Consider the following 12,073-nt stretch of genomic DNA (forward strand, 5'->3'; position numbering starts at 1 on the left):
ATCATGAGTCACAAATACACTTGGTTGCTTTCCTTGAAGGCTCACTTTATTGATTTTCAAGAAAATGTGTATCAAGTATCCTCTTCTGAATAGTCTATGTAAAGCTATTATCATTTAAAGTGAAAATGGTGTTCCACAAAAAAAAGTAGTTCAACTCACAATTCAAATAATATAAGTGTTTTCCTTGAACCATCATATTTCAGTATGTATCACACAGAATATTTAAAAGATGTGTACTCAAGGGTTAAGAAGTAATAAAATTAATAATTTTTACTGCTTCATCAAGGACAAGGTTAAATGAAACTGGTACAAATATCAAAATAGTAAAAAAACTCATAATCACTTAAATAATTTTTTTAAAGTACATAATATCTTGGTAATATTACGTAGAATTTTGACTCACAAACTCCCTTGGGGTTTTGGGGTCTTGGGGTCTTGGGGATTCAAGGATCTGCAGACCACACTTTGTTGGCCACTGATTTAATCTACCACATGGGTGATTGGCCCTACGTCTTGATGGAACCTGAGGGAATTTTTCTATTTACTTTTAATGTTTGTAACTGATCGTTTCATCAGGAAAAGGCAAAACTGCATTGTTGGATTCTACTTTTTAAATTGTTAGTGTATAATATATCTTAGAAATGTTTCCAACCAAAGTGTTAAAATAAAACAACCTTTAGAGCTTAAGAGTCAGTTGCCCAGAAATTATACTTTATATGTAAGCCACTTCATTTCTTGATAACTTTGCAAAAATAGTTTCTATATTTCCATTTTCTGAGGGATGCAGATATTAAAATATGGGATAAAAGAACTTTTGAAAATGAAAAAGACAAACTATCACCCACATTTTGGATAACTGCCACTCTGCATGCCTCAATTCAAGATGGAGTCAGGGGTCACAGGAGTCAGAGAAGCATGAGTAAAGTATCTAGGAATATAAAAGCTTATAAAGATGACCAGTGAAACTGAGGCAAGAATTTGATAAGAACAAGTCTCCAACTGCAAAAATAGGCAGAGATTTGAGTTGAAAAATATGACTTGGAGAGGCTACAAAGAGTTTGACCAGGAGGAGGTGAGGAGGCATAGGCATAAGGCCAACTGTACCCATCAATGCCTAGTCAGGGGCAAGGATGCAGAGAACTTTGCATAGAATTTCTCACTGAAAAAGGGAAAATAAGGATAGTGCAATTAGAGAGCAAATTTATTTCAAGGGTAATGCACTACTTAAGAACATCATATCCTCTCCACTCAGATACTAAATCTTTATATTACCTATTTTCTCTTCTTCCTCTTCTTCACAAAACTCTGCTAGGGAAAATGCTTCTTTGAGTTGCTGTAATTCAAGTTTTAGAGTCTCTAATTCTTCTCCACTCAAAGAATTAAGGATAGATTTCACCTAAATGGATAATAAAAAGTATGAAAAACAAGAAAAACATTCCCAAATGGAAAAGAGACTACAGATCAAATTTAAGTAAAAATTATGAGCTCACCAGCTGATAAGCTATTCCTTAAGAATCTTAACATAAGAGGCTAGTTATTGGGAGAATTTCTACTTCCAAAAATAATACAGGCCAGAAATGTCTGGAAATTATTAGAGTTTAACAATGGCTTAGAAATCAGGGAAAAATGAAATAAACTTGAGTCAATTAAAAGCTAACAGGTAACTCTATACAAATTGGCAGCTTAAGCCAAAGAAATTAAAAAAAAAAAAAAAAGGAATAAGGTGAAGAAAAATAACAGATGTGCTATTAAAACACTCTTTGTTAATCTGTACTTTTTTGTTTAAATTCAAAGAAATAACATTTGGCTCATTCTATTTTCTGCAATTAGTTCAATCAAACATTAGTTTTTATTGTTTGTTTCAGAGTGGTGTATCCAGAGAGTCTCTCAAGCCTCCATCTGAAGTACATTTTATCTCCCAACTGCACAAACAGAAAAAAAATTATGCAGCATTCTTTTGCTTGAAGACTTTTCTCAGCTGATATTTTGGTTTGGGATTACCTTTATTTCACTTTCTCGGGAAAGCATCTCCAGAGCTTCTAGATGTGAAAGCCCTTGAAATTCATCAAAGAGTAGCCCATAATGAGTTTTCTTCTCTGTTTCCATGGTAACCTCATCGGAGGTCCGTAACTCTTCTTTCTCCTTCGCCTCTCGTAAAACCTAAAAAGAGATGGAGGCATTATACTGCAGCTAATAATGAGAGCTCAAGGGTGAGTTTTGAGAACTGAAGAAAGCAAAGCTGAGACAGGTTACATTACAGAGAACTACTCTTTCATTCCTGGCATTGCAACTCAAATCTGATAGGCTCAGGAGCTGCAGGAAAAAAATGATCACACATAATTTGATCCTAGCCAGTGTAAATAACACTCAAAGAACCAGGTATTTCTCTGAAAGTGGTTTAAACATTAATCTAATAAACAACTCTGGCAGGGTTTAGCATTTTGTACTGCACTGACAGGATGCTGCTGCTGAATGGGAAGAGGAGGAAAAAGAGAGCTGGGCATTCTTTCTAAGCATTAGTGCTCTCACCACACTGCTCCCAACCCCCACAAAAAGCTTTAATCAAAAAAAAAAAAATCACTGAAAATTCGTTAAAAAAAACACTTAACAACATCTCAAGTTAACATAGGCAAAAAAAACAATCAGAACAGAAATAGGAAGTAAACAGGTAAAACAATCAGTACCTGAGACAATGTAGAATTCCGGTTCATCAGACCCTTGGTTCTTTTAAATCCAGGATCCCCTTCTGCTATTACATCCATTGTCTTTTTTCCAATGAACTCTAAGGCATCCAAACCCCCACTGATAACACTTTTTCCCTGGAAAACATATGCAACCTCATTACAACAATATTGAGAAAACATATCTGCATGTTTTTATCACATAAAAGTAGTGGCTAAGCTAATAATACCAGGCATTGTCAAGAATGTGGAATAACTGAAACAATCATATACTGCTTGTAGGAATGTAAATAGGTATAACCACTTTGGAAAACTGCCAATATCTACTACAGCTGCATGACCCAGCAATTCCACTAATGGTTATATGTCCAACAGAAATGTATACAGAGGTTCATCAGAAAACATGTACAAAAATGTTCATAGCAGCACTATTTGTAATAGCTATAAACTGGAAACAATCCCCAATGCTCCCCAATGCTCATCCCAACTGTGGAATGAATAAATAAAATGTGACACAGCCTCACAATGAAATACAGCAAAGAAATTGAATCCATCACACAAACTGCACCATGGATAAACTGTACAAACATAATGTTGTGGGAAAGAAGCCAGATACAAAAGAGTACATACTGCTTAAGTCCATTTATACAAAGCTTCAAAGCAGGTAAAATTAATCTATGATCATAGAAGTCAGAACTGTGATTATCTCAGTGGAAGAGAGGGAGAGATACAGAAGACTGGGAGAAGACACAAGTGGGGAGCATCTGATGTACTGTAATGTTGTTTCTTAGTCTAGGTGTGTTCACACTATGAAAATTCAAAGTGGACACTTATGATTTCATTTTTACATATGGATGTTATATTTTAATAAAAAGTTAAAGTAAAAAAAAATATTAGCTATCTATCCTCATTAGGAAATATTAAGCTTCCTATATAATCCTTTTAAGAATGTTTCTAATCATCTATAGTTTTACAAGTATCTATCACAAAGATCATATTTCCACTTTGCCTAAAAGATACAATTATGAGAAAAATATTTTTGTAAAGCAGAGACATCTTGTAGAGCCATCAAACTAAGAACTCCTAATCCATATGTATACTGCCTCCCTGTAACTCTTCACCTCTATTCTCTTCTTTATTGATTTAAAGAAAGTTTTCAAGCAGCTCTCAGTCTAACCCTTAGCTCAAAGTGACTGATCTTCAGTGATCTGAGCTTCCTTAAGAGTAATCAGTTCCCATGGCTCTTCAAAGAAAAGAGGGAGAAAGATAAACAAACCCATTAATTATAATAATGGAGGGAGCAGGCCACCTTGCATTTTTTACTCACTGTACTCTGAACTGCAGTAGAGATGGTTGAGAATACACCAAATGGCCCAGCCATGGGGGAGGAGTTTTCATTGTCTTTGGTATTTATCTCTCCTACAAGAAGGAAGGGATATGTCAACATGACGGAAAGGTCCATTGTTTTGCCTTATTAGCATCTATGTGAATTTTTAAAAATTAGACCCAGCTTCAAAACATAAGGCCTTAGCCCCCCTTTTTTATTATTTTAAACCATTTGCTTATTTTAAAATGAAAGCTAAGTTAGATAGCTTTTTTTCTTTTTCATATCATTTTAAAAGTAAAATTCAGTCTTTTAAACAAACTGTTGATTTATACAATAACAGACTATATACCGTATGATCTTCTGGACAAGGTAAAACCATAAGATCAGAAAACAAATCAGTGATTGACAAGAGTAGAGTAGGTAGAATGGAATGACTACAAATGGGCATGAGGGAACTTTGTTGGGGTAATGAAAATATCCATATTTCTCAGTTGTCTATATACAGGTAAGAAATATTCTATACCTGCATAATCATAATGTACTATGATCATACAGCATAAGCTGTACTTCCAGCTACTCAGGAGGCTGAAGGAGGAGGATCACTTGAGCCCAGAAATTTAAGATTACAGTGAGCTATGATGGGACTACTGTGCTCCAGCCTGGGCAATAGAGCAAGACCTCTGTCTTGGAAAAAAAAAAAATCCAATCCATTTTAAATTTTATCCTAGGAAATTATGCTTATTAGCAGATATCAAGCAGACATACATTACAAAGATGGATGTATTTCAAAAAATAATTTATTCTATTAAGTTTTAAAATATCTCATAGGAGAACAACTATTATATCAAATAATCTAACTATATTATAGCAAATATTATAGGGAGGTCTTCTGCTTCTAGCCATTATGGACTGACTGGTACTGGATGGACTTGTGCCCCTACCACAGCAACTAAAAAACTGGACAGTATGTAAGAAACAACTGTCTTCAGATGTCAGACAACAGGCAGTACAAGACTTTGGTCCACAGGAGAAGAAAAACAAAATGAACCCTACAACTGGCTTAACATTCTGTCCGGAAGAGGTTTCTAGACCATGACACAGGGAGGGGAAACTCAAGCAGAGCACGGCAACCACAATGAGTGGGAGAAACAGAAACTGGAGTCCAGCTGGAATTTGTAGGTCAGAAAACTGGAGAGAAGAAAGTTACATAGGTTAAAAAGTTCTAAGAACTTACACAAGCATGCCCTTTTATCTGTGCCTAAATACAACACTGCTCAGGCACTGGGAGACTACAAGTTTGGGCCAAGAACTACCATGGATCCATAAGCTTAACAATCCCCAGAGCTCATGTGAGGTTGAAAGACATTTGACTTTCAACCAACCAAAGCAAAGAGACTTCATTAAACACCTGGAAATTAGGTAGAAACCTGAGAAGAGTCAGGCCTTAGTAGTAGAGATAAACTAGTACTTACCATGCAGGTAAGGCAAGGAACCTGCAGCCTTAAGGCCACATGTGGCCTTCTAGGTCCTTAGGTGTAGCCTTTTGACTGAATCCAAATTTTACAGAACAAATTATCTTATTAAAATGGGTGCAGCAGAGAAAGATGAAGCTTTTCTTGCCTCCTTTGGTACTTAAAAAAGAGCAATCTTGAAATCAGAATACCGCAGGTTCCCCAACCCTGATACATTCACCCTGAACCAGCTTAAAAACAAGGCTTACAAGAATCAGTCTAAGCTACATATACCTTAAATGCCTGCCAACAAAAGGAAGGCAGAACATAGCACCCTTTAAAGGAGGATAACAAAATCCCTAGAAGATAATCAAATGATTTCCATCAGGGGCGTCTGCTTACCTCAAAATTCTGAACAGACACATCTTGGTTATAAGACACATCTCCAAGACGTATCTTTGACAGAGGAATTAACCCCCCACCTCAGGAACTTTAGAAGATGGGAGGGGCTTATCATCAAAAAGCAGTTCATTCTAATTCTGGAAAGTTCTCATCGTTAAACTCTTTATTAAACTAAAATGTAAGTCCATATAACTTTCACTGAGTGGTACTAGTTCTTTCCCCATGAGTCACAAATATTAAACCTAAGTCCTCTTCTCCATGCTAGTTTTCAGTTATAAGAACCAGTATATTCTCCCAATCTCCCTTCCCCAGATTTCCAGATTCAATATCCATGATGGCTTCAACTTTCTCTTATAAGATTTTAGTTCTAGATATTTCACTAGCTAGCTCACTCTTTTCAGGATTACTGCAGTTTTTCAATGCCCTTCTTAAAACATGGCCCTGTGTGGTAGACATCTTTTAGGTGTTATGAAGATGATGCTGTTTACATATTCAAAGCCTCTTCTAGTCCCCTTTTTCCTTGCCTGCTAAACCCATTTCCTGATCTGGAAGTCTCTGATGCCCAAAACACACTCACCCAGCATCTCTAGCTGCTACATCAAGAACATGAGATCCTATTCATGATATAGCAGCTAGAGAAGAAATATGCTGGGGACTGCTGAAAAAAAACTTTCCTCTCTTTAAAGAGAGATCCATAAGGAGAAATGACACTTCCCCAACTACTTAATTCCTGACTTTCAGGATAATTGTTTTAGAACACTATACTTGGGGCTGCAGTATTTATCTGGCAACTATAAAGAAACCAGCAAAGAAAACTGTAGAGAAGCCAACCCAGAACCCTCACATCATTGAGCCACTAAACTAACTCTGGAACAGCCTACTTCCTAGTGTTTTTAAGTGAGAAAAATAAATTCACTTTTAGTCATATATTCTATAATTTTCAGTCAAAGTAGTCTGATACAAGCATCACTAAGAACACTGCCTCCAATTCACATACATAGTCCATTGCTGCCATGTTTAAACATGATCTTGACTTCTGGCCATAATCGACCCATGGACCCATGTCAACCTACTTCTCCCTCCTAGGAATTCAGAAGTGGATAACTGATATCTATTAGTCTTTGATGGGTACTTATAAAGCTGTAGCTGGGGAAGATAAGCAGAGAAAGTCAATCAGCTTCAAGAAAACAAGAATGATACAGCTCAGCATAGAGAATCAAGAGTGAGAGACAGTAAAGCCCCTTAGAGATGAAGAAAGCAAACTAAGACCTGAAAAGCTTTCTATTTTCCTGTCCCAAGTCTTCTTGATCTCTGGTTATAATCCTAGCCTTTATGGTTTACATGAGAGTAGGTTTCTGTTTAATCAAGACAAGCCTTCAGAATACCTTCATAAAAACATGAACACAAAAAAATACACCTCCAAAGCTAACACATCAAAATATTTTTTGTGCCACAAGAGATTCAAATTCAGTTAATTAGTCTCTTACTCAATTATGCCAAACAAAATGCTAAGCAATTTTTATCATACATTCTATATTCATGGCCTTATTCAAGATATAAAATATTGTCCCATTTTACAGATACAGAAAGTGAAGTAAAGAGACACATGCATGGTTAAAAGACACAAACTTCCAACTAGCAGCTAGATTCCAAATGCTCTTTCTTACTACAGTCCCATGAAGCCCTGAGTATGAGATATTTGATAAATAGCTACTGAAAAATGAGCTCAACTATTCCATTTCAATCCATAATTGTAGATCTTGATGTTTCCATATACTGACCTGCTGCATACTGTTCAGTAGAAACTTCACTGGGACTAGGGATTCCAAGAGAAGTCTCTGCCTTCTCAATGACGGTTGAAATACCTTGCCCTATAATAAGAAAAATTATAACCTTTTTTGCTATTAGTCATCAAACTGAAGAAACAAACCAAAAATCAAACTTGCAGATATTCTGAAGCATTTATAGCCAGAAGACATGTTATTTTGACAATACATAACTAATCCTTGGGACTATCTCCTTATTTAAAAAATAAAAATTGATTCATCATCACCAAAGAATAGGTTTACACTGATAATTCCTAGACTTCAATCTTCTAATGAAAAATTGCTGCAAACTCTAGTGGAAGTATAGATCAGTTTATCCTTCCTAACACACACTCGAACTATAAAGCCTCTGAATAAACACAGAAGAATTATTAATAATGTCATTTGTAACACATATCTGTAGCAAAATACACACAAAACATAACTAAATGACTGATGATCTTACCTACTGTGGCTACCGTGGCTGAGGCTGATGACAGTAAGGACTTGCCCCAACTGCCCCAATATCCCCATCCGGTCTGGGGTACATCTTTGGAAACAGTCTCCTAATTTCCCAGTAAGCAGAAAAGCAAAAGAAAAAAAAGAAAATGGAAAAATTAGAGGAGAATCAGAATGTATAGATAAGGTACCTAATTATTAGACCAAAGTATGGGTAAACAAATAAATATTATTTGCTTAAGGAAATGTATTGCTTGACTGAAGATGCATGTTATCAGCATGTAAGCACCACATAGCAAAGGCTCACACTACTCATAAAGACATTTAGAGAACTGAGAAAATTGTATTTTATTGTTGTAAAGAGAAAGAAATAAATTGCAATCTTAAATTAACTCCAAATTCCTTTTAACACCAATATTTTTGAATCCCAATATTTTAATAGATACCGTACTTTGCCTGGAGCCTGAGATACTGGAACAGGGAGAACTTCTGAAGTCTCAAGGTCACTGGAAGGTTTGGCCTCTGGTCTTTTCCGAGTGGAAGCTATGGGTTCTGATTTACTCTCTGGCTTGGCATTTTGGTCAACAGACTCAGAATTCTTGGCTGGCTCACAGTTTCCATCTTCAAGGATGGGGACTGCTTCAGTTAGCACTGGAGTCTCAGAATCATCTTTATCTGACATGATTAGAACATTGCCTGGTAAAATAAAAGCCCAAGAAAAAAATTATATACAGACTTTTGGTATAAGTCATTTGTTTACATTTTTTAGTTTGGGATCATACAGTCACATGCAAGTATAAAGAATAATACAGAGATCCCATACTTTTACCAGTTTCTCCCAATGGTAACAAGTAGCATAACTATAGTATAATATCACAACCAGGAAACTGACATTGATGCAAGCCACCAATCTTATTAAGATTTCACTAGTGTAGTGCTACATGTACTCATTTGTGTGTATCTAGTTCTATAAAATTTTATCACATGTATAGATTTGTGTGACCATCATTGCAACCAATATATAGAACAGTTCAATCAGGACCTCCTGTGCTTTCCTTTTTTAGTCATAGCCACTATTATATAAATGGAATGATATGGTATGTTACCTTTGGAGATTGACTTTTTAAACTCAGCATAAGTCCCTTGAGATCCATTTAAGTTGTGTGCATCAACAGTTCCTTCCTTTTTATTTCTGAGTAACATTCCATGGTACAGATATATCAAAATTTGTTTATCTATATACCCACTGAAGGATATCTGGGCTGTTTCAAGTTTGGGACTGAATATAACTACTACAAAAGTTCAAATACAGGTTTTTGTGGGAACATAAGCTTTCATTTCTCTGGAATAAATGACCCAGAGTACAATCACTGGGTCATATGGTAAGTACAGTTTAGTTTCATAAGAAACTGCCATATTCTTTTCCAGAGTAGCTATATCATTTTACATTCCCACCAGCAATGTATATATAAATGATCAAGTTTCTCTGCATTCCCACCAGCATTTGGTGTTGTCACTGTTTATCTGCACCATTCTGATAGCAGCATGGTAGAATCTCAATGTGGCTTTAAGGTGCATTTCTCTAACAGCTAATGATGTTGAACATCTTTTCACATGCTTATTTGCTATCTGTATATTTTCTTCAGTGAAATATCTTTGTATCTTTTGTCCATTTTCTAATGAGATTTTTTTTTTTTTTTTTACTGTTGAGTTTTGATATTGAGATGGGTTCTAGCTATGTTACCCAGACTGGAGTGCAGTGACTAGTCACAAGGGCAATCATAGCTCATGTACAGACTCAAACACCTGGGGTCAAGCAATTCTCCCACCTCAGCCTCCCAAGTAGCTGGGATTAAAGGCACACACCACCACAGCTGCCTCTCTTTAAATATTCCATTATAGATTCAAGTTCTCTGTGGAATATGTGGTTTGCAAATATTTTATCCCAGTCTATAGCTTATCTTTTGTCTTCATAGAATCTTTCACAAAGCAAAAGTTTTTCATTTCAATGAGGTCTAATTTATCAATCTTTGCCTTTATTGATTGTCCTCAAAAATTTATTAGTTATTAGTCATTCCTACCTCAATTTTTCCAGAGACATTATAAAATTTAAGACATCAGATAGGATTTATGTCAGATCAACTTTTCAATATCAATGTAACCCAACTTAAGTCCTTCTGAAGCAGAGCTCTTTGGCAATTAAAACCAAGATACAATTGGTGTTTCTGTAAAAAACAGATACTAGTTTCCAGGATAACTAAATTATCATTAGAGGAGAAATAAATGTACTTCACACATACATACACACATATATCTTAGGTATGTATAAACATATTTTTATACTAATATGAACTAAGAGCAGAGTTAGACCTAATCCATGCCATCAAAATGTTTATAATATATTAGAAAAGAGAGACATATTAACCACTAAGGCTGACCGGATGCAGCACTAAAACTGAAGTACACACAAAATGCTAAAACAAAAGAAAGGAAAAAGTCCATTAGAATCATCAGAGAATATAATTCATGAACAAAGTATCTGAAATAAGCCTAGAGCAGGGGTCACAAACTGGGAATTTGGGTGCCAAATCCCACCTACACATGTTTTTATTTGGCCTGTACAGTGTTTAAGATTTTTTTTTAATTAATTGCTAACATTTAAAAAACAGACTCATATAAAACTCTAGTTTTCTAACTTCTCTCTTGTAAAAATTGAAAGATCTGGCAATGCTGGGCCCACATTCAACTTGGTAACAACTAGTTCATAACAAACAGTTACTAGGCCCTTTTAGAAGGGGCAGTGCTCTCTAGTTCTCTAAAATCTCCACCCAAATCCACTTCACTCATTAATGTTACCTGATTAACCCGAGTAGCCATTTGAGTTTGCAACACCTGCCTTAAAAGGTTCTTAGGATTTTGACAGATAAATATGCCAATGAGAGAGTTTAAGGGTAAAGAAACAATACATAGGACAGCTCAAAGGCCTGAGGTGTGACAGTATAGAATACGGACAGTTACCAGTAGTTAATATGGCAGAGAGAAGAATGATGGGGAGGCCTGAGGCTAGGAATATAGATTAAGACAACACCATGGAGCATATGGGTGTATGATGTACATACATTATACATTCCCAAAACACAGAAAGAAAAAAAATCCACAAAGAAACCAACTTAGAAGTATTCATTTACACACTTGCAAACATTTTTTGAGTACCTACTATGTACACAAAGGTACCTAGTACTTCTGGAGATAGACAACTAATGTAAGACACAATTTCTGCCCCACTCACGCCAAGGGCCTATTCAGAAATACTAGACAGTTCTTGTACAAAGTTCAATTAATGTTTTGTGTATATAAATAAATATTTTTTCACTGCCTTTTCCTTATGCCCTCTCCAGGTTACAACACAGCATCATCATCGCCACCATCACAAATATATATAGCATACTACATGTAGTATGATACATAAATATACATGAAAAATACATGATACATAAATATAATTCATATAATTTTACATAACTCTATAAAAGTGAAAGGACATATTAGCTATGAATATTTTAAACTAGTGTTTAAAATATTAAACACTAATTACCTCACTTGTGCAACAAATGAAACAAAGATTCAAAGATTTAATGAGCATCTAAGATACATTAGACATTTGAGCTAAGCTGGAAGAGAATTTTTGTGGTAATGGCTGTTTATATTATCATTACCACCCACTACAGTTATTAGAATGGTTGTACCATCCCTGTTTTCAATGGATTCATAATCTAGCAGGAAGGCAAAAAAAGGGGAGAGAAATAAATACCATGTACGTGGAATTACACTGTTTAATGTTTTTATAAGTTTTCCAGCTATTCTGTAGCGCGTGGTATTTTCATAACTGGAAGAGAAAGACTAATAACAGGACCATCAAAAGTAAAACTAAATGGCTGAGCCATAATT

At 35.5% G+C, this 12,073-nt stretch overlaps 1 protein-coding gene across 1 annotated transcript in view; it reads right to left on the bottom strand.

Annotated features, from left to right (window-relative positions):
• FAM114A2 (family with sequence similarity 114 member A2) overlaps positions 1–12,073 on the bottom strand; it is a 33,337-nt gene that overhangs the window by 20,583 nt on the left and 681 nt on the right. The window contains exons 2-8 of the mRNA XM_012761766.3: positions 8,577–8,821; positions 8,133–8,232; positions 7,643–7,732; positions 4,009–4,100; positions 2,685–2,819; positions 2,002–2,160; positions 1,273–1,396 (exon numbers count right to left, since the gene is read on the bottom strand). Coding sequence (XP_012617220.2) covers positions 1,273–1,396; positions 2,002–2,160; positions 2,685–2,819; positions 4,009–4,100; positions 7,643–7,732; positions 8,133–8,232; positions 8,577–8,807 — 931 coding nt within the window. The 5' untranslated portion in view covers positions 8,808–8,821. The remainder of the gene's footprint in view (positions 1–1,272; positions 1,397–2,001; positions 2,161–2,684; positions 2,820–4,008; positions 4,101–7,642; positions 7,733–8,132; positions 8,233–8,576; positions 8,822–12,073) is intronic.

Source organism: Microcebus murinus, chromosome 21 (genome assembly GCF_040939455.1).
Source record: "Microcebus murinus isolate Inina chromosome 21, M.murinus_Inina_mat1.0, whole genome shotgun sequence".
Taxonomy (NCBI): Eukaryota; Metazoa; Chordata; class Mammalia; order Primates; family Cheirogaleidae; genus Microcebus; species Microcebus murinus.